The 24,560-nt window shown below is 38.8% G+C and overlaps 1 protein-coding gene across 1 annotated transcript in view; it reads right to left on the reverse strand.

The window, feature by feature from the left end:
• vipr2 (vasoactive intestinal peptide receptor 2) overlaps positions 1 to 10,705 on the reverse strand; it is a 97,215-nt gene extending 86,510 nt beyond the window's left edge. The window contains exon 1 of the mRNA XM_049598244.1: positions 10,517 to 10,705. Coding sequence (XP_049454201.1) covers positions 10,517 to 10,567 — 51 coding nt within the window. The 5' untranslated portion in view covers positions 10,568 to 10,705. The remainder of the gene's footprint in view (positions 1 to 10,516) is intronic.
• Between the last annotated feature and the right edge of the window lie 13,855 nt (positions 10,706 to 24,560).

The raw sequence follows: 24,560 nt of genomic DNA on the forward strand, positions 1-24,560 counted from the left end.
GGCTGCTGCAGTTGCTGTCCCACATGTGAGCACACTGTGGGTCTCAAAACACCAACAAGCACCACAATTATTCCCTGGCACCATTAATTAAGGTGCAACTCACGGCTTCAGGCTCACTTTGTATTGTGCCTCATTTGTGTAACTACGTTGCCTTGCACAAAATGTAAATGTATCCAAAAATGTATCCCGTGCAATAATACCAGCCTCGTGCTTTGACGGTTCCATCTTTGTGGTTTCAATTCATATCAGTCACTACCAACCTATTCTACAGAGCGCGATATGTTGTCACAAGAGAAGATGGATGACATTTGAGCATCAGTTTTGTTATGAATATCTAAACGCCTTTGAAGCTTTTAGGGACATGTTATGGTAATAAAACTTCAAAGGGTTATTTAAAACTTCTGTCTGTTTGGAGCAATGTAGGCTTGAAGCAGTATTTCAGTCCCACTTTAGAGGTTTTTCCCCTTTTTGCTGTTTCCTTTTAGAGAAGGTGTGTGTGGGTTCAATCCCTTTTGCGCATGCTTTGATGCCTTGTTGAGAGGCGATGTTAAAATAAAAGGGTGGAATTCCGTTAATAAGCAACTAATTGGATGAATTATTGCCTGACTGTACTGTGAGCATAATAGTGTGGGTGTGGTGTAGGTTTTGTGGATGCCGAAGCTTCCTGTTGATCCCTCTGGAGGTGGAAATACCTGCTCTTATCTCTATCAGCCCTCTTCCCCATGTGGGTGCTCCTTATGAGTTAATACCTCAGAAGATGCATACAACAGATGCTGTGGCTTGGACAAAACACCTTATTCAACAAAATGACAATGGATTTTACTGCTCGCTCAGTCTATTTTACGTCTCTTTCACCTGTAGTTCAGTTGGTCCGGACCATGGAGACAGTTTCTCAATGCTGCCTTGTAGTTCTGGTCCAGCTTCTTTTTCACACTTTCTTATTGGCTACAAACCAAGAGATGTAAACATTAAGTCAAATGGACTGACAGGTAACTCACTCATTGCCAGTACTGGCGATGTCATCACTCAACATACCTCTGGTTTAACTTTTCTGATTGATCACAGAAAATCCTTACTCATATGTTGCCAAGATTACCAGATGATCTTGTATGAATATATAGGCTACATCTCTCATAAGATTGCTTTCCTAACACAAATGCAGGTTGATCTATGCTTAAATTTCATGTTTACTATCACAATGGTCCATTTTGCTTTCACATAACAAACAAACTGAGTCTGGTTCTTCTGCTCTGTTCATCCAGGCTGGTGTGAGAGCTTTCACTAGAGTACTGTGGACTACACTTCCAAGTGGACAAACCAGAAGACTTTCGAATATTAAATATGCTATCTAAGCATGAATAAAATAATAAACAAGACCATGTGGTAAACATCAACCAATAGGGATGCATGATATTGGATTTTTGCCGATATCCGATATGCCAATACAACTTATTTGCCTATAACCGATACCGATATCGATATATTCAGTTTTTTCACTTGCTAATTTTACAGATCATTAAGTCTCTTCTGCAGTGGAATTAACATCATATTATGCATGCATAATCTTATAGTGATGGCCCACCAGCAGATGGCGACATGAAATACAATGCTTTTTAATGTATGTAATATTCACTCATTGTGCAAAATAAGAAACAACAAGCTGGACGATTCTAATAGTTAAATTTAAAGACGATTTTGGCCAATACCGGTGATGTGCCAATATAATCAGCATGTTGGCCCATTCTGATATTTCATTTTAAGGCCAATATCAGCCGCTACTGACATCCCCTGTCAACCACAAAGGAAGCAATCTGAATGACAGATGTACAGTACAGGCCAAAAGTTTGGACACACCTTCTCATTCAATGCGTTTTCTTTATTTTCATGACTATTTACATTGTAGATTCTCACTGAAGGCATCAAAACTATGAATGAACACATGTGGAGTTATGTACTTAACAAAAAAAAGGTGAAATAACTGAAAACATGTTTTATATTCTAGTTTCTTCAAAATAGCCACCCTTTGCTCTGATTACTGCTTTGCACACTCTTGGCATTCTCTCCATGAGCTTCAAGAGGTAGTCACCTGAAATGGTTTTCCAACAGTCTTGAAGGAGTTCCCAGAGGTGTTTAGCACTTGTTGGCCCCTTTGCCTTCACTCTGCGGTCCAGCTCACCCCAAACCATCTCGATTGGGTTCAGGTCCAGTGACTGTGGAGGCCAGGTCATCTGCCGCAGCACTCCATCACTCTCCTTCTTGGTCAAATAGCCCTTACACAGCCTGGAGGTGTGTTTGGGGTCATTGTCCTGTTGAAAAATAAATGATCGTCCAACTAAACGCAAACCGGATGGGATGGCATGTCGCTGCAGGATGCTGTGGTAGCCATGCTGGTTCAGTGTGCCTTCAATTTTGAATAAATCCCCAACAGTGTCACCAACAAAACACCCCCACACCATCACACCTCCTCCTCCATGCTTCACAGTGGGAACCAGGCATGTGGAATCCATCCATTCACCTTTTCTGCGTCTCACAAAGACACGTGTTGGAACCAAAGATCTCAAATTTGGACTCATCAGACCAAAGCACAGATTTCCACTGGTCTAATGTCCATTCCTTGTGTTTCTTGGCCCAAACAAATCTCTTCTGCTTGTTGCCTCTCCTTAGCAGTGGTTTCCTAGCAGCTATTTGACCATGAAGGCCTGATTCGCGCAGTCTCCTCTTAACAGTTGTTCTAGAGATGGGTCTGCTGCTAGAACTCTGTGTGGCATTCATCTGGTCTCTGATCTGAGCTGCTGTTAACTTGCCATTTCTGAGGCTGGTGACTCGGATGAACTTATCCTCAGAAGCAGAGGTGACTCTTGGTCTTCCTTTCCTGGGTCGGTCCTCATGTGTGCCAGTTTCGTTGTAGCGCTTGATGGTTTTTGCGACTCCACTTGGGGACACATTTAAAGTTTTTGCAATTTTCCGGACTGACGGACCTTCATTTCTTAAAGTAATGATGGCCACTCGTTTTTCTTTAGTTAGCTGATTGGTTCTTGCCATAATATGAATTTTAACAGTTGTCCAATAGGGCTGTCGGCTGTGTATTAACCTGACTTCTGCACAACACAACTGATGGTCCCAACCCCATTGATAAAGCAAGAAATTCCACTAATTAACCCTGATAAGGCACACCTGTGAAGTGGAAACCATTTCAGGTGACTACCTCTTGAAGCTCATGGAGAGAATGCCAAGAGTGTGCAAAGCAGTAATCAGAGCAAAGGGTGGCTATTTTGAAGAAACTAGAATATAAAACATGTTTTCAGTTATTTCACCTTTTTTTGTTAAGTACATAACTCCACATGTGTTCATTCATAGTTTTGATGCCTTCAGTGAGAATCTACAATGTAAATAGTCATTTACATTTGAATGAGAAGGTGTGTCCAAACTTTTGGCCTGTACTGTATGTACAGCAGGCTAACTATGCTGGAAGTGAAGGAATTTTCACTATTATTTAAAAGGTGAAACAATAGTAACAACCTGTTCCCTATAATATCACAACACAAGACATGTGTTCTCCTCTAGTTTCTGTCTGTCATTATTCATGAGGATCTAAAAGACACCCAGTTCGAGTTTCAGCTTTAAATGCTCCTGATCAATTAATTCATCTGAATTCAGAGGGGTTAAATCACCACATATGGTTTAAAGTGAAGTGCGTCAGTCACATAAATTTAATTTCCCCAATGCAGATACTTCTTTTTATTAAAGACTGCTTTTAAACTTTCAAACCCTGGCCAATATGGTAATGACCAACTCCACTGGGTAAAGAGATCTACATCTTTTTAAGCATGCCATTTTAGTGAATATGAGAGCTTAAGATGCTTCCCTCTCTAATTTTAATATTTTTACTTTGGTCCCACTATTCAGCAGACAAATGTCCCCTTGTGGTCATTGTTCAGAGTTTACAATCCACTGTGTCGAGTTGGATCCCCTGCAGCCCACATTCAGACAGACGAGCTTAATATACCTCTGTGGCCAGGAGCTTGTTCACACCTGAGTCCCGGCTGTCCTGTGGTGCACTGAGGCCGCTAAAAACATGCACAAACTGGAACATAAACGGGGGCATGTTAAGTAGCACAGCCAGTGCACAAGCTTCTTTGCTTCTTCGTTTTCTCAGTTACTACATGGCATATGTTTCTGTCCATCTGTCTCTATCAACCACAGTATGCTGTTGAGCCTCCCTCTTGTACATTGTACAGTAAATGTATATTAAGAGGTGTTAAGGAATGTTTAAGTAAAGCTTTCATGCTCTTTTTTATAAATAACTCCAGTCACATATAAATCGTATGAACTCTCAAAATTATCTCTCGTTCAGGGCTGCAGCTAATACTATTTCTTTAATAGTTTATATATTGCTTGTTTTGTTCATCTTTTAGATGAACACAAAATGCAACTAAAAGTAAAAAACTACCATCATAATCTTCAAATTCATCAAAATTGTAAATACATTTTTTTATCAGCTGACAAATCCATTCACTGTTTCATCACTTCCCTTATGTATGAGAAAATGTTTCAGCATAAAGGGTAAGCTGTAACCATATCCAAGATGACCAAAACTGAGACTTAACTAAAATCAATGGTCAGACAGAAAGGCATCAAAATTATACAAACTGATGAACAAATCATCAGTAGAAAATTGGAAACTGGCCTGAGTACACTGATCAGCCAAAACATTAATACCACCGACAGGTGAAGGAAATAATATCAATCATTTTATTACAGGCATGCTGGCATGCATGTGGATGCGTCTTTATGAATTCCACCCATTTAAACATCATTATAGACCAAGTACCCCCCTTCATGATAATGGCATCCCCCAATGGTAGTAGGCCCCCAGCCATGCAATGCACCATGACACACTGCAAAAATGTACAATACATAAAACACATACATCTCTGTAGATGTGTGTCATTGTATCTACAAAGTAGATGTATGTGTTTTATGTATTGTGCTGCACACAAAATTGCCCCCTGGGGACATTAAAGGTCATCTAAGTCTAAAGTCTAAGTCTAAAACTGCTCAGAAATGGCCCAAGGAGCATGACAAAGAGCTCAAGACATCGACCTAGCTTTCATATTCCCCAGATCCCAATCTGATCAAGCATCTGTAGGAAAAGCCGGACATCTGTAGGAAAAGCCAGAACCCCAGAGGTCCTTTGTCTTGGCCTTGACAGGTCAGAGCCAAGTGCAATCTACAGTGGAGCCTCTGACCTGTCGAGGCATGAAGACAGGACCTCTGGGGGTGTCCTGTGTTGTCTGGCACCAAGGCGTTGTTGACAGATCCTTTGAGTCATGTGGGTTGTAATGTAAAGTACCGTCATGCTCAATGGATGTTTGATTGGATTGGGATCTGGGGAATTTGGAGCTTGAATGGCAGGTATGGTTCCTCAGAAGAGCATTGCACAGTAACAAAATGATCAATGTTATTCACTCCACCAGTCAGTGGTTTTAATGTTTTGGCTGATCGGTGTATATCCCTGGAGACTGTGGGATCATGTCTGGAAAACATTTCACAAACTAGTAAAGAACAAATTGATACATTATAATTTTGTTCACAGAACTTATTTCATCCCTGTTTGACTGCACAGGATGGGAGTTCATGACTCTGATCTTTGTTGGCAGTGCACACAAGATAAAGGTACTTTTTATCATATGGTACATACTTAGATTAAAACCTTCTGGGAAAATGTTACACAATCCCTGGGAAAAAACATTGGCTTCACTGTTCACTGTGACCTAGCATTGTGTCTTTTGATTTATTATGTTAATGGAAACTGGTCAAAACACAATACAGAAATTGTAGAAACTGGATGCATGACAGCTAAAAGACTTACAGCAACAAATTGGAAGGACGCAGCCCAGCTGAAAGAGGAACTTCAATCATTTCTGGAGATGATCTCCATGGAGGGAGCAGCTTCTAACCTTTCTTAAATTTCAATATGAGGAGCAACAGTTGTGGAAGGCCATACTGGATACTATTTGTAAATACCTACTTTTCCAAGAATGTTGAGACGGACTCCAGAACCAACATGAATGGACCAATATTTCTGTCTGTTTTGTCTAGTTTAACCTGACACAACTTGCTAAGACACACGTAAACCCTCTGTAATCATTACCCCTTTGTATTTTTTTCTTTCCATTTCTTTTTTAGTACCCTTGCAGATACGTGAGTTAAGTATACTATCTTGATGTTCTGTTTGTTGAGAAAATCAATAAAAGTTGAGTCAAAAACAAAAAAAATGTTTCAGCATACTTTCATAGTAGGCTATATGTGATTTTATAACATGCCACAGGCATAGAGAGAAAAATGTATTGAACCTCACAGTTTTCTTTGCAAGGTTAACATTTTAAATAGTTGGTATGTCATCACACAGAGACAAAGGTGGAACATCACAATCATGCACCAGTAAACATGCCACAGCTCACTGCACCTCCACCTCTACAAGGGCATCTCAACTGCTTGAGACGTGACATCACATAACATAACAGACAACATCTTCACTCAGATACCACCAGAATCATCAGGGGAAAAGAAAAGGACTGCAGCACAGGGGTTGATTTGCAGCTTCTAACAAATAGACTAATTTTTTGTCTTCATCAAGATGTCTTATCTAAATATTCTTGTATACATGAGGGACTGTCAAATTTGCCAATTTTTGTAGTTAATTTTTCCAAATAAAAAAGCTGCATACTTCCACACACCTTCTCTGCTTTATTTTTTCAGCCAGAAAATCGACCATCGAGACCAGCTAGCTTAATTGCCAGTGAGATTTCATAATGCAATTAAGTGAACAAAAACATAAGTGAGAACTTTTGCACACCGTGCAATGGAGTGAGAGCGCTTCATAAACAGTGCCTCTTTTTTATTTATTGAATCGAGAATTGTTTTTGAATCAAGAGTCAATTCTGAATCAAATTCAAGACATAAAGAATCAAAATGACACTGTGAGACTCCCAAATACTCCCATATCTACCACACATGTATTGTGATATAGTGAATGTTTTGGAAATTCAGTTTCCTGCAGTGGAAACAGACACTTTTTTTTTGCTTTAACCTATGATTATAAAGCAAATGTTGATTACACAATATAGAGTAATGATACCATCAGTGTGTAAGTTGGTTCCCCTTTAAGCCTTACATTCACTATGCAATACACCACTGGGCACAATGTCCTGGGAAATTGAGGGCTCAATTTATTGCACAAAGAAAGTGCAAAGCAACCAGGGTTTACAGTTCACAGTGGTACTTGTTTGCACAGCTAGCTAACACCCACACACCCCCAGTTCAGTTAGTTTAATTTGAAAATATGCTGTTTTCCCCACGGTCTTTCTTTACTGTTGCCAGCCAGGTTTTTATTAGTCCTGTGACATTATCTTCACCACTCACGTTTGCCATCTCTCTCAGCTCAGCTGCCTGTTTGACGAGTAGCGACTAACCTCAAACATTACAGTACATCCTCAATACACAACACAGTCTCTCCCATGTCAAATATTGCTGTTTGGTAAGTGGACTTTCATGTCTACATATGAGGCACAAGGTATCCTGTTGTTGCCGATCTGGGACACCATATCTGATTACACCTGTTACATGCAATGAGTCTTTTCAAAATACACCTCTGTTTTCAAAGAGAATGTACAGTCTCTTCTCATTACATGCATACAGTCCTTTTCAAAATACTTTGTATTGAAGTTTATTTCCATGTACAACAAAAGCGCATGGTTAGGTTTAGAAAAAACTGGGTTAAAGTCTAGGGGTTGTTGGACCCATCCACCTCCCTTCCCGCCCGCCATATAGGGATTTCTCAGCTCGTTATATCACGTTGTTACGGTGGCTTTTCAAACTCATACTGTCGAGCGACATTATTAACTTATGCTGCCCAGCAGCGTCTCATGCCACTGCAAAGGGTGCCTTTTTGCGTCAATGTCTGATGACAAATTAAGTGACCAAGTGGTGTTATTTGACAACCTGGGAATGAGAACGGGCTGCAATACAGCCTCTCCATATGGGGTTAATAGAAAGATGAGCATCTGTATTTTTGAGGGTATTGAAAACCATACCATAGGAATATCTAAATACCCTGGCATACCATAATATTATGATACCACCCAAGTCTAGTTTGGAGCATGAAGTACCTAACCCTGCTAGTTTCTGGCCGCAGACTGTGTCTGAGACAGTTTCCCTGATCTAACCAAAGTAGCACAACACTCCTTAACCATGTTTGGTACAACATACGGCTGTATTTTTCTCCACTATGAACATTATTAAAACTAAGTACTATACCAGTGAGCACCTACACATGTGCATGAGAATGACACTAACTCCATTCAAGCCAATATTCAAACTAGAGGCGGAGCAGTCACAGGTCTATTTCTCTCACGAGAAAAGAAGTGGAAAAAAATGTAAATAAAGAGAAAATGGGCTGCTCAAATCACACATTTTTCCGAAAACAGGCACTTTTTTAATTTACTTTATTCAGAAGATTCTGTCTTGTCTTCAGTTCAATGTGCTAGGAACACTATATTTAATAGTAAAAAGTATCTTTTTGTTTCAAGTAGTTCAATGCATCTGTATGTTAAAAGTATCCTACTTTGAAAATTGACAACTAATGTTGTTAAAATGATATGGAAATATGTGCTGTTGATTTTCTTTAATAGACGACGAGATAAGCTGTAGGGTGTAATTTACCATCATGAGGTTTGGGCCTTAGCTGGGAGGAAATTTTAGTAACTGGAACTCTCTGAATTTTAATTAAATAGATTCAGCATTTGTTCTTTGCTTAAAATGGAAGATTTTTGTTTGTGTGTCAAACATTCACACCAAACTCCACTGACTTTATTCAGTCATTTATTGTGGGGGCATTTGAAATGTGATGAAGCATTTCTAAAAGGAAACCAGTGCATCCAAGTTACAGCCAAACTGAACCAGTGCTCCACTTTGATATGAGCAGGCTATCTATCCGTCGTCCTGAAGTGCCCTTGAGCAAGAGCGACACTGAATCCCTTCCAGAATATAATTGAGCAAGAGAGAAGAGAGATTGGTTAAAAAAAAAAAGTCTGTTTACATGAAAGGGGTTTTGTGTACTTTGAGGTGGCAGTGTTCATCAGTTAGATAATTAAACCCTCACATTTGTTTTGGGTGACGTGAACGGTTTGACAGCCCAGTCTGCTTTTAGTCAGAGGAGGCTTATGGGAAGAGAGCACTGTTTATCCTGCGAGGTGGATCAACACTGAAAAAGGGCAGTGGGATAATAGCTGGAGGATGGCTCCACAAGAACAACCAACAGTGAGAGATGATTTCCCACAAATTACCTTAATGAGGGCAACTTCAGCAACCCCAATGTTTATTCTCCATAGAAACAAATACTTTCATTATCTATTAATCTGATAATTATTTTCTCAGTTAATATCTGAATTATTTTGTATATAGGATGTCAGAATGTAATAGTTTTCAAAGTCCAAGGGGATGTTTGCAGTGTTTCAACACAACCTTACATTTGAGAAGCCGGAATTGGGGAATGTTTGGCTTTTAATGTGAAAGCAACTAATCGACAATTGAAACATTGGTTAAATTTCAAACTGATAATCAAGTCAGTAGGATTTTGATACAAATGGCCGCAGGTCTGTGACTGATTACTTCTCAGGTACTCACAATAATAAACTCAACATAATCACACATCACCTTTCTGCTGATTAGAGCTGAAACAATTAGTCCATGATTGATTGTCATAAATTGGTTGCACTGCTTGTAATTAATTTATCATTGAAGCCATTTTTAAGCAAAAATGCCCAAATATTTATTGCTTGCCGCCGCTTGAACATTTGGTGATTTTGTATGACAGCAAATTAATATCTGTGGACTAAAGCTTATTATTTCTATTAATGTGATCTATTGTGAAGTCAAAAAATGTCAGACAACTGTTAAAAAAAGAAAGAAAACAATGCAGTCTGATGTATTAAGAAAATTTGCTTTGTCTAACCAACAATCCCAACGGGAGAAAAATTTAATATAAGACTAAGCAACAGCAAATATTCAAATAGAAACCAAAATTTTGTGCATTTTTCCTTAAAAAAATACTTACAAAATGTGTTAATTATTGTCACCATAATTAGATGCAGCACTATAATTAATCATCACAATCACAGGGCTTAGTCTTAATACCATCCGCATTCTTATTATAGCTACTGCAGGAATACTAACACTAGGACAGCAGAGAACAAATTACCATAACCAAGGACAACTCCACACACATGATCATATAATTAGAATATGGTGATACAGTACTTCACCATTAGTATAACTTTCTATAACCTAGTTGTTTCCACCTTGCACTTTCACATTTTGGCGCATTGTCATTAAGGTGTAAATTAACATCTTTTAATGCTGGGGAAAAAAAACATGACTGAAGTATCATTTTGTTCCTCTGACTCACCCTTTCACTCACAACATCGCTGTGAATTGTGTTTAAAAATAGACTCACCATGAGGGGACACGTCAAGAGACACAAGGTGACAAAGAGCAAACTTTTCATCTTCACTCCTAAGGTAAAGTAGAAGCCAGTCAGTCAGTCTCCTGACAGGGGGAACGCAGGTGAGAGATAAAAACAGGACTCCGGACTTCATTTAAACTCCACTTTAGACTTTTTCATCCCGTTAACAGGATCTGAATATTGTTTTACATCCATTAATGAGGAGGAAAAAAGCGCATAAAAATGAGGAGAAGCCGGTGATGCTGAGTATCCACACTGGTCACCTTCACTGTGCTGAATGAGCAGACAGCCAGAGACCCGCAGCTGCCTTAAACTGTCAAATCACAAGGAAGAACATGGAGACTTCCGGTGCTGTATTTCAAAATAAAACATTTATTAAGGCTCACCGTAAGATAAAATCAATCTGGAATTCTATTTATAACAAATTTATAATTATTTTTTTTTACTTCAAGGAGTATAATATTTCCACTTAAACAAAATGCAGCTGCCAAAGGTTTACTTATTGTACAATATATAGACATATTTTCAAGCATATCCTGTACACAACAGTGCGCTTCATGTTCATAAAGTAATCTACTTTACTACCCATTCAATATTTATTCCTTTGCACTATTGTTACTTTTAAAATGTACACAAACACTTGGCTGTATGTAGGTCAGCATTAATCTATATTTATCTCTCTTTGTTCACCTTTGTTGTACTTGTTTTTAGCTGTCTATTTCTATCTCTATAGAAATTGTTATTGGAAGTTGGAGTCTGTTTGGCTTCCTGTCTCTTTTAGAATAGATTTTTTAATTTAATTACCATCTTACAAAGCCCTGAATGGTTTAGCATCCCCATCCCCATCCCGACACACAATTACAATAGTCAGCTGAGAACCACTGTCTTATGTCAGTGGTTCTCAACCTGGGGATCTGGACACCTTTACTGTTGCACAAAATATTGTTCCTTTTTCTGTTTTTCCTTTTGTTTTGTTTTCTTGTGACACACTGGAAGGGTTTACCTCATTATACTTTGAAGCCTAATTCAAATAAAATAATCCAAGAGGGGAAATGACTCTTGCTTATATAACTCATATCCACACTAACGGCATCATCTGTTATTGTCATACACCAAAAAAGTTGGGAACTATTGCCTTAGGCTGTGGTGCACTGCAGCATTAAATGTTAAAATTCAAGTCTGTGGCCTTGTTTCATTGAATCTTAAGTTTTTGGGTAATTCTGTTCATATATTTCTGCTCTGTTTTATTGCATATTAATGTTTGTGTTTGCCTCCTTTTAATTTGACTAATTGGTCTGAATGTTTAAAATGTGTGTATACAATTTGACTTGAAGTACTTTGGGCTGCATTTCATGTGTGAGAGGTGCTCTACAATCACATTTTACTGCTGTTACTGATACTTATGGTGTGATTTCTGTACATGATACGCTGTTCTCATGCACTGTTTGTATGTTTTACAAAAGTTATGTGCCAAAATTTGTAGCCTACATATTCCATGTAATTATGAGCCAGCAATTGTGTATAACCCAAACATTTGGAGGTTGCAATCATGTGACCAATGTATTGATAAGAGTAAAGAAGAAAGCTGCCCCATAAGGTGATGGTGAGGTTATGGGTGGTGGATGAGTCACAAAACATAGGACTTTCCTCAGGAGACAGGTGTTTGGAACGTGTTAACTTTGAGTGAACTTTGTGGCATTTAAAGTAACTTACATCATCACTATGTTTCTATTACCAAGCCTAACCACAGTAAGTTTACTTGCCTAAACCTAATCTTTGCGTTATGTTATGTAACTTTATATTGCATGTGTAGCATCATCCATGGGGCACTAATTTGTTAAATATCATACAAAATGTTTTATTAGGATATGCTGCAACACCATGTCACTTTACCTAATAACGTTTTCTTTAATTGCTCTATTGTAGTTTATATTTTTATCTCTACTCTTATGCTAGTTGTACATACCTCTTATTTTATTTGTTCTTAATTGTACAGTTGTTTCTTTACTTATTTCTGTCTTTGTGCTGCTGAAAAACCTGCATTTTCCCTGTTGGGATCAACAATTATCAATTATCTTATGACTTTTTAGTAGTACACTACTAAAAAAATATTAGTACACCACAAAGTCAGCAAACTGACTCAGTACTGTCAGTAAGGCAGTACTATCAACTCAAAGTTGTCCACTCTATGGATCATACCACACCAAGTAAGACTGAGTAGTCTTCACTGCTCATAATTTCCCCTTTTCATTTGTAAAAGAGAGAATGTGTAATTTCTTCTTTCAACAGCTACATATTCTCACCTTAAATGTCAGAATGACTTTAAAGTTTGGACAACTGTTGCCGTTAAAAGGGGAGAAATTATAGAAAAATAAAACTTGCAGACAGTTCAAACTTCAGCAGTTCTTCTGTCATCCAAATGTCCCAGTGTTGTCTTAAAAAATTGGACTTGACTGCCTAGAAAATTGCTTTGGGAGTAATCTCACACCAGAATAATTGAGACTGACTGACAGAAAATAGCTTTCAAATAAAGTAAACACGGTGTATGGAAAGTGGACAATGAGCTAAGCAGACACATGTCTACTATTCAAACCATGCTAATCTTCCTGCGCAGCCCCTGTCTTCCAATGAGTACCACTGAATAGGTCTGAAAGTACCAATACCACTGTGCTATGATTCAGGAACTAATGATTAATAATTTTTGTAATCCTCTCCTGCTCTACAGGGCTGTGCAATCATGTGGATCAATTTGTACCTCAAACAATGGAGTCCCTATTTGTTTATTTGTATTTTTTGGCCATTTTGCCTTTAATGGACGGGACAGATAAGTGTGAAGGGGGAGAGAGAGGGGGGGGGGGGGGGGGGATGACATGCAGCAATGGGCCACATGCTGGATTCAAGCCTGGGCTACTGCGGCAACAACCTTGTATGAGGGGCGCCTGCTCTACCACTAACCCACCGACGCCCCGTTTTTATTTATTTTTTTGATGCAGACATTGTCATTTTGAACTGTGTCCTTTCGTACATCACTGTGGGGTGATCATCTGTCAAACTTTATGAACTCAGAGTTGTACTGGGTAATTGTTGAAGTTTAATTTCCATTTTCATTTTAGTTTTGACCCCTGGCTTCAGGAGATGGAAATTCCAAGTGCAGTCTTGAAACAGCACCAAACAAAATAATCTCACCTTAATTCAAAATTAAAAACAATGAGGCTAATGACAATGTGAAAGAGCTCACAAGTAGTGTTAAACCTTCAGATTATAATCATCTGAATCTGTAGCACCGCTCAGCTTTACAGAGCTTTATAATGAGTTTTAAGAGAAAAAGCTGTAAAAAGCCACTTAACACTACCTGAATAGCAGCAAAGAGCAAAAAGACACAGTTGAAGACTAGCCGGTGATCACAGTGGAGAATGTAGCGGCTTAAGAGACTGATTTGTTTTTAAGGGAGCTGGTAGAGACCAAAAACAGAGCTAAAAGAGAGTTTATTGGACTCACATTCATCAGCCGGACACAAATATGACTCCAAATGTTGATCCATAACTGCTTGATGTTCAAATAAGCAAATCTTTGTTTGACATAATACGAAAATGAGTATGTTCACAACTCATTTTTGCTGCCCCCAAGTGGCCAAAAAAAACGTTATTGCAGGTTTAGGGTACCTTCGCATTCTTGCTGTTCTGATGCTTTTGCTCATATCATATATCAAAATCAATGAAGTCTCCACAGACGAGAAGTCCTTTAAGTGCTCAGAAAAACTGGAAGTTTGAATATATCCAATCTCCTCCTCATCTGGGCAAAAACTCCATCTGTGGCTGAGGAATATGTATATTGCTGAAAGCTCCAGAACAGCAACGACGTGGAGGTGACATTATTTAATCAGTGATTTATATGAATGTCCATGCTTTGTATGTCCAACCATTCTCCTGAAGAAGTAGTGCAGCCCACTAACCTTTCTTGTTCATTTTTTATATCACTGCTTGTCCAGTTCTCTTATAAAAAACATAATTTCTTCATGTTAATTTTTGCAGTTGATTGGCCCATTATGTTCAAGGCTTGCTTAACAGTTTTTCCAGTTCTTTAATTACCACTGAACTACACTTGGCTGCAATCCAGGCCTCTATTCATCCCCACCACATTTCTTTCTGTCCAGACCATCAAAGCTAAACAGAAGCCCCGTGTTACATGTTTCTGTAAACAGTTGTTGCAAATGGACCCAAATGCAGAACACAGGCCGGGACACAGTTAAGTTTAACAGGTTTATTGCAGGAATTACTGAAGCAGGAGATAACCAATATTAGTGAAGGGCAGCAGAGCAGCAGGAGGCAGACAGAGGGAGTTGGATAGCACACAGACAGGCAGGCAAACAGGATTCCTGGGGCACAGGGAACAAACAAGCATTTGGACACAGTCACACAGGCGCGAAATTAACATTGGTGAATATTTGCTTTCCATTCAAGCAAATTCACATCTTCACTTTGCATGAAGTTCAACTTTGGAGAGTTACAGCTTGAATCAACAGAACAGTTTGTGGATGACCCTGCTTGATGGTCATTGGCTGTGTCTGACCAGCCGATATTGTATGAAAAAGGCAGTGAAAAATACAAACCGACCCATATAAGAGAGGCTGCCTGACTTGCAGTGAGTCGAGAGACAGAGAATGAAATGTAACAAAATCAAATATGAACCAATGACATCATTTTTCTTGGTATTTATTGGCAAGTTAGCCAGCATTTAAGCTAGTGTTCTGTGCGCCACATCCAGCACTGCACACCTTTAGCAAGAACATCACCTCAGAAGGTGTTGGTCACTCAGCTGCATACACTCATGTGTTTATGTGCCCTTAGATGTAGTAACACAATACACGTGTAGCATCCACAGCAGCAGGGGAACATAGCTACCACTGGGACTGGAACATTGATGTGGTAATGAGTGGAAGTAAAGTCGGATTTGATTGTAGCTAATCTTCAATTGTAGAAAACCTCAACAAATACTGCAAAAAAGGTTTTACACTTGACTGAGGTGGAAAAGTTAAAACAAGTGGTTTGGTGGCAGGTTTGCATGTCATGTGATCCTAGGAGTTGTGTGTTGTCCAGGGCTAATAACCCCTGGTAGGAACACCACTGTGTTGGAGCTCTCCCCGGGGAACGAGAATGTTGCCTCGTCGCTAAAAGGGGTTCGGTGCATAACCACAAACTTGTGTCTTTCAGTCTTTCAGACTTACAGAGGTGAGGTTTCTTTTCAACTACAGTTTGAGGTTATAGAAAGTGCTTCTTTGACTATCACTAAAGGTCAGTGAACTGCCTGATGGAATATTTTTTAAGTTAACAGCAAAATGTCTCTTCAGGCACAGAGATGAAACTCCTTGATTCAGTGGGGAATAGCCGAACAGAAATGTCTACCTCCCTCTCTCCATTATTAATGCTCTCAGATGTGTACATGGCTTCTGTCTTGGTTACAGTGAACTTGTGAAAGCAGGACGAGGATAAAGTGACACATATTTACACAAAGCCAGAGACCATCAGCTGCCCTGCTGTGGGCTACAGTATCAACACTACATTAAAATGTGCAGACAGTAAACGTAAAGCAGTCGCTCTCTGTCCAACTGCTTCAAGTGCTTTATGGCTTGTGTATAAACCCCAACTTAAGCAGTGCCTGTGTTAGAAATGCTCCTGAACAAAGTGTACCCATCCTGATCCAGATGAGGAAAAGAAAGCATCATCTAGTCTTTTAATCCTCTCTCATTTATTTATTTCATGTTGCATATGATTTGTTTTTCATGTCACGTAGCCATTAAGTTATCGTCTCTGCAGGAAGAACACCTGGGACTAAAGTGTGGTGGAAGAAATGAAATTCTATCAGTTAATGAAAGTTTAATTTAGGTGATAAGGTCTAAAAAGTTTTACTTGTTTTTTAATTACATAAATGATTTGATTAAAACGGATTTTATCTGATATAGAAACATAACAGCGCCACTATGTAATAAAAACAAGTATCATTTGATTAACCTTTTATCTCAACTTTGTTAAGTTATTATTATTCCAGCAGAGGCACTCTTTGGAAAAAATGTCGTCTGTATCGATTTCATATAGCACTGATTAACTATTGTGGTGTTAATGTAATCAACAATCTTGAGACTGGAGGTTTGATTTTATTTCAGAAACAAAATGATCACGCCACAAGCTCCATTCACTACAACACATTCAGTGTTTGCAAATGGAAATAAACAACGTTTTAATTTGCATACACAGCAGGGAAGTACGATCTGTTCACAAGTGGTCACTTGAGACACGTGTGAAGACACTTTCTAATGCCTAGTGTGAACAGACAGACATAGAGCTGTCCACTTGTGATCCCATTATCCAAGATGTATGTTAGTACCTGGTGTAAACAAGCTCAAGAATATACTTTCAATGCCAACAAAACACAACACAACAACACAACAAAACACAACATCAAAACCACAAACACATAAACCAAACATACATATGGGAGGAATTCAAAGAAGTTCTGGAATTTTGAGTGTATTGTGCACAGGGCTACATGGCCGGTTGCATACCCTAACCTATAAAATTCATAACATTTATTCCATGAAATAACTTACTGTATTGTGTTAATCTTTCAGAGAAGAGATAAGATTGACATAAGACAGAATGGGATCCCAAGTTTTTACTATATTTAATTGCACCGTGTTTGCAAATCTCCAATAAACCCCAAAGAAGTAGAAGTGAGTTTGGACCCAAAGCCCGGGTTGGACAGGTTGTGGCTGTTAGGTCTCGTTAGGTCAAGGGGGAGATGTCTACGGTAGATGTCGATTTTTTGTTGAACACAGCGACCATTCGCTCGCGACTCGCGCAAAAAAACGGCGTCTCTTCTATTTTAGAGCTTGTTCATGAAAGTACTGCAACTCCAGCAGCGCGTAAAACGGATGCGGTGTGAATGCTCTAACCTGTTAACATGCTCGCCGAAATGAAAATGCAAGTAAATAGTGACCGCTCGCAAGCGCTACGCGAATGCATCGCTTGCGGTGTAAATGAGGCCTAAGTCTTTCAGCCAAGAATTAGGAGATGGAGGCTTCTGATCCGTCGCCTGCGGGCGACCGCAAAAGCAAAAGCAATGATATTGCTCCCCTTTGAGGTAAAACAAGTAAATTCTTCAGGAACACTGGAAATAGAGGTCAAGGGGCTCGGGACCACAGCTGTATTGAGGGCTTTTGAAAGTGTATCATCATAAAAAGAGGACCAGACTGAACTCAGCTTTGGACAGGAGAAAACATATGTGTGTGATTGGCAGAAGATAAACAGCATCTGTCACACACGTCACCTGTGTTAAACAGTTTATGAAGTTTGACTTTGGATAGGTGTGTCCTATGTAAGACCTTAAACTGGATCAGTGTCAGGCTAGCGCAGGATGCAGTAGAATTGACCCTGTTAAGGACCCTCTGCCACCACTCAGTTGAGAAGGAAGTACCAAATTCTTTTTCCCTGAGTACAGTAGTTCTAGATGTCAGGGGAGATGATTGTAATGACATTATTAACTTCACCGCAGCTGAAATGAATCCACGGGCTACAGGGAAGGCAAGAATTGTGTCAATAAGAGAATCAAGTGGTTTATGGGGCACGATATGATATTATTGCAATTTTTAATGTTTTTGCAGCATACGGAGTATTGTGGTAAAACATATTGTGATTTATTACTTTTTTTCAACGCACATTATGTCCCTGAAGAAAACCTTTGTCAGCATCTGTTTTATCCAATAAGATGAAGTTTCAGTCTGTTCAACTCACTTCAGTTATTTTTATAGTAGCAAAATGTATCCAGTGGACTGAGTATTCACAATAAGCTTCATTGTTCTTTAATGTTGTCATGTCCATGTTGAATGTCTTGTTTGCTACAGTATATGTTCTGTACTGCATCTGGATTTGTGAGTAACACATTTCCTTGTATTGTATGCTGCTGTGTATAGAGAATTACAGTTGAACTGAATTAAATTGAATTGGATTGAATTGAATTGAATTGAATTGAATTGAATTGAACTGAATTGAATTTAAATGAATTGAATTGAATTGAATTGAATTGAATTGAACTGAACTGAGCCCTGCGATAGTCTGGCGGACTGTCCAGGGTGTACCCTGCCTCTCGCCCAATGTCAGCTGGGATAGGCTTCAGCCCCCCGGGACCCTCAAGAGGATAAACGGTTAGAAAATGGATAGATGGATGAATTGAACTGAATTGAACTGAACTGAACTGAACTGAACTGAACTGAACTGAACTGAATTGAATTAAATTGAAATGAAATGAAATTAATTGAATTGAATTGAATTGAGTTGAGAAAGCAATGGATTTTATTATTCAAGTAGGCTACCAAAAGTTTAATTTGTATTTGCTATATTAATAATTTATATATATAAAAAAAATGATTCTTGGTGTCTGTGTATCAAAAAAAAAAAATTTGCCCTGCAAAATATCCTGATACTATGCTGTATCAATTTTTCTCCCCCACCTCACCCCACTTCCTTAGTTTCTGAGTTTTCTTCCATATCATCACCAAAGTAGATGTTTCCACAGTAAAACCACAGATATGTTACATTTGTATTTTTCATAACTTTAAATTTCTGTTTTATGTTCTGACGATGCTATGGTTAATGCGGTCAGGTTTATGCACAAAAACCACCTGGTCAGGGTTCGGAAAACAACATGTTCTGGCTTGAAATACCCAGTTCAATTGCTACAAACACGGCTCGATATGTCCTGACCCTGAATAGCTGTCTACTGCTGTCTTCTGCTTGGCAGCCATCTCCCCTAGGTGTTGCACCCTCCACCATCCTCTCCCTCTGATGAGAAACTCAGCTCATGTGTAATCTGAACTTTGTTATATGTATGAAACAGACAATTGTAACTTATCTGTGGTTTGCAGAAACATACAACAGCAACATTCTGGCGTCTGGGCTGCATTCAGACAGGACATTAAACAAATCTGCTTTTCAAGATAGTCACTGTGTAGATTACTTATATACAATATAATTCTCAGCAGCACATTATCATCCTAAAGGTACACATACGTCAAACGGATTTTCTGAGCAGACGAATGTTGGTGCACACATCGCTTAACCAAGAGCCAATGATTTTGTTTATCCCTAATAAATATCTTTCTTGTCAGCCTGCTCTCTCCCATATCAAGTGACCATTTCTATAACTGAGCTACACTTCCAGCACTTCTCACATGGTTCCCATACCAGCTTTGATGCATATTTGTGTACATCCAGAAAATATCTCACACCATTGTTCTGCTTCAATTCTCGTATATAGAAATATTTTTAACCCCCACAGAATAGGAATAGGGCACAGGCTATACACAAGCTCCAAACATTTTTGAGTATGTTTCAGGTCCTATGGGTAGAAGAGGAATTTAAGTCAATAAATAAGATTTACACGGTCTACACATAGAGTGATGTACACTTGTATGACCATGCTGCATTCATAATAAAGGCCCTAATACACAGCCTTTATATAATAGCTCAGTGTGTGGGTTTACTGGGGTTTTGACTGTGTAATCTGGTTCTGAAAGCACATCATTTTCTCATTATTAGCAGCAGCACAGAAGGTTGTTATCTGGAAACAGACAGTGGTGTAACATTTAAAAGCAGTAGCATGTAGGTGTGAAGAGAGGGCTGAAAACAAAGCGCTGCCACCTGCTACTGCCGAAGTGTACACACAGCTGTAAATAAAGCTGGTCCTCCCTCTTAAGCTGCTCCAAGGTTCACACGGCAGTATCATGTATGCAGATGCTGTAGATTGCAGATGGAAGGCGTGAGTTTCCTTTTTATAATTAAGGGCATGTTTGTGTCATTAAAAATCTGTCCATGTTTATCATTCTAATTTATTACATTTAATTAAACCGGATGAAAGTCTCCTCTTTGATTTAATTAAATCAAGGATATTCAGCTCCTGCTAACCATTTCAAATAGTTTAAATTAATAACGACATTATCAGCCTGTGCAAAAAGTTCAACATTTTCGTAGACTGTTACATCGCAATTTTGTTCCTTCAGAGCAGCAAATGCTTTTTTCTTCTTCTGTGTCTGTGTTTTTTTTTGTTCTGTTTTTTATCCAGTAACTACGCTAATACGTTCTAAAAACTTTTTTAAGGCTTTCATACTTTCACATTTAAACTATATTGGTAGAAAATCAGTACAGACAAGCTGATAGAGTGCTTACCACGCCTGTCATGTCATGTACAAACTCATGGAAGGATTGCTTTGGTATACTTAATATTTTGTTTTGTTCACAAGCACTACGCTTAGTGAATGATTCTGATTATCATTTACCTTTAGTACAAATAATGTTCTTTCTAATAGTATTATGCACCATTAGAAAGAACTGTGTACAGTCAGTCACAGTAAGAGGCTGTGACTGACTGACAGCAGCAACTCATCTAATGCAGATGAGGTAAATGGAAAACTGCTCCGATGTGACAGATTCCTGTGATGATTAATACCTGCCTAGAAAAAAAAAATTTGAATGAAAAAGCACTACTCTAAATTAAAGCACTCAAGCTGAGTCACATTTCACACCTGTGAAACATGTGAGATGTAGCTTCACAAAGAATAAAGGGTGAAATCCCACAATGTACCTCATTACAGGAATTATATTTTAGACATGATCACCTTAAATCAAGACTAAGTATATTACCCCATGAGTAACACCTACAGGGACCGGAACAACCATAATGACTGCTCACTCTTTCTGCATTGTTGGGTCCATGATGTGAGTGATGGAACTCTTCAGGAGGAAAAAAGGGTTTTATTGAGGTTTGTTGCCTTTGCGGTTGACCGTACAAATTATGTATGTGAAGAGTTTGTCACAGAAAAGCTGCTCTAACAGCCTCTGCTGAATGGGGAAGGTTTCTCTGTGCTTCCCTGAGATCTGTGTTGAAAAGTTTTGTAGGAGACATTCAGAACATTAATATTGTAGAAAACCATTATTTGCAGTGTAAAGACATAATGGAGTAATGGCACCCTGAGCTTTGTGTGTGTGTGTGTGTGTGTGTGTGTGTGTGTGTGTGTGTGTGCTGGAATCCATGCTTCTCTGTGGTTTGTTGTGGGAAGCTGCTCCGTCCATGTGTGCAGGTTAGCGCACATGTGTCCAACTGGCTTGCTCATCATTGCCTCTTTGCACTGTGCTCATTAGGCAATTATCGCCATGGGGCAACACATTCACGCTCCGACCTTGTCACATATTGACGTTTGGTCATGGACTTTCCACGTCCACATACGGCGCACAAGGTATCCTGGGTGCATTAGTTGTTGACGTTCTGGGACACTGTCAAGTTCTGCCTGTAACATGCATTGTCTTCTTTCAAAATATACTTAAGTTTACACATAAAATTGAACAGGCTCTTTCAAAATAAATGTATTATGTCGGTACAACACTGCGTATTGGTGTTTGTTTTCCGTCAACAACAAACACAACTGGTTGGGTTTAGGCAATAAAAACAGGGAGCAGGGTTTGGCTTTAGAATCTTATGGTGAACGTTTGGTTTGTTGGACCCATCCACCTTCACTTTTCTGCCTTTTTCTGTTGGTTTCTGACTGCGCAAGTCACTGCCCAAGCACCAGATTTCTACGACTTTGGAGTGAGACAGGGCTCCATGGGGACGTTGCTCTCAGGAAAGCGTAGCATCCAGCATCCAGCTCACCTTAGATTAACACCATTAGCTCTGTCAGTTGCTGTTGCTTCACACTGTTTATGGAGTTAGCACCGTTAGTTGTTAGCCTTGGGCTCAGCCACTTCCATGATGAGAACCTTCTGAATTCCACATAGAGCTCCTTTAACATGTGAATGCACAAGGCTAACCACGGTCTGGTGCAAATCACACAAGCATGATGTGGAAACTTGAAACCCCAGCTCATGCATGTACACTGAGAATGGAAATAACTTGGCTCAATATATTTGCATAGTTATTGAATTTTCAACACAGAGGAACTTTTAACACCTTTTGCAGAAGCTTCTTTATGATTATTATTCTATATATATATATATATATATTTTTTTTTTTTTGTGGAAACTTCAAGTCATTCCTGCACATTCAAGTGGGATGAAAAAAATCACAGTTAACAAACTCCAACCCTGCAGGAGGCTCCAGGGGGCATTCCCCCTACAAAATTAACATATAAATGAAGCATTGTAAGTGCAATCTGACCTCAAAATAATATTTTCACAATTGTAAAATGTGTCTGTTAGCAAATTTTAAGTGTCTTTGGGTTTGATTTTAAACAAAAACCCATCCTTTTCCACCTCAGTTCTTTTCTCCTACCTGAACAGTCTGGAGACGCAGGATGTTTATTGTCTCGCTGCCATGGCTTTGAAAATTGCTGTTCTCCCACCCTCCTCATCTTCCTCCTCATCCTTCTCACTGTCACTGTCCTGCATGTTTCATAGAGGGGAGAAAACGATATGAGAATAATAAACATAGCAATGTTAAAGAGTGCTTTTGTCCTTTACCATTATTTTGCGATCATTACTTTTATCTATATTTAGTTTGGTCAGAAATGTGCTCATCTTAATTACCTATTACTTTCGCCTCCTGGGAATCTCTTGACCCAAAGTTAAATGGCCTCTCTGTAATGCATCCAATCATCAGAGTACTCACAGGGGTCACACAATGTGACGAGGATGACACCAAGATAATCTACTTAACCTTCAGGAGTTTCTTGAATAGCAAACAGCGGGTGAGTAAATGCACAGCTAAAGATATGACATGTAAGGAAAAAGATGGCAGACAAACAAGTTTTCTTGAACCCAAACCCTCTATTAATTTACTAAAGTTTATCCTTCATGTGTTTTAATTTTGTCCTCTTTCTTCCCCGTGTATCTTATCTCCCACTTGCGTGGACATTCATGCCAGGTTTCTGAGGAGCATAAGGCAAAATGAGCTGTCAAGAGAAAGGATACATAGTGGGTCCCTGCGTGAACAAATTAAAAATGTGATGTTTTCTCTTTTGTCAAAATTAAAGTGCTTATTTCAATTTCAAAAATGTGTTTTAAATTGATGCACCTCCCAGAAAAAGGACACAGGATTGTTGTATATTGTAAATTTCAGATCTGAAATAGTTTTGTTTCATGAGTTCACTTATATCAGCTGTTGCTGCATGGTGAGAAAAATTCACTGTCTATGAGGTGGATTTAAATTCAGTTTACAAAAGCTACCATGACACCTAGTGGGGAAACGCTCTCTGTGCAAACTCTGCTGTCCAACTCTGTATCAACCCTAAATCCTACTCTTAACTAACTTAGAATCAACATCATGATGTTCTCTTTGGATTATAGAGAATCATTTATATCTCTTTAAACACCTGGCTGTCTTACTAAGCCTATGCGTTTTAAATTACAATGAGGTCAACAGCAGATTAAGCTCCAACATTACAGACAGCAAATAGGATGAAACAGTCAGAGGTCAAAGGCTTGTAGCCCTGATGGCATTTGGAAGGGATAGGCCAAATTGGAGAAGATTGGAGTCAACCAATCGCACAAGACAGTATGATGCATTTTGGCATCTTATCTACCGTATTAAAGTTGTGTTTAGGGAGAAAAAACAAACATAAAAATGGACAAAAAAAGTACAATTATGTTTGCAATATATTTAAACTCTATCATACATGATTAGTATCTCACAGGCTAATTCATGTAGTGTATCTTAAGACTTGATATATTTAAATTTGAATTAGAACAATACAATGCCTACCACAATTTCATTCTTAGAAGTACAAAAAAGGCTTTCATACCAGTAGGCAGAGAAATCAAATGTAGGCCACTCGGCTACAGAAAATATAATAAAACAATTAAGTAAATAACCATAGATCACAATTAAATCCTTCAAGTGCAATTTACAACCCCCATTTTCACATTTGTGTGTACTTTATTCTATTTGTTCACCCAGACCACATTTGACCAGGTTTAAAGAAAACAAACTAAATAACTGTCAAACCTGGTCTTGCTTAACATTGAGACTTTTATGTTGTGTTCACACTGGGCGT

This window comes from Epinephelus fuscoguttatus, linkage group LG15, assembly GCF_011397635.1.
Source record: "Epinephelus fuscoguttatus linkage group LG15, E.fuscoguttatus.final_Chr_v1".
NCBI lineage: Eukaryota > Metazoa > Chordata > Actinopteri > Perciformes > Serranidae > Epinephelus > Epinephelus fuscoguttatus.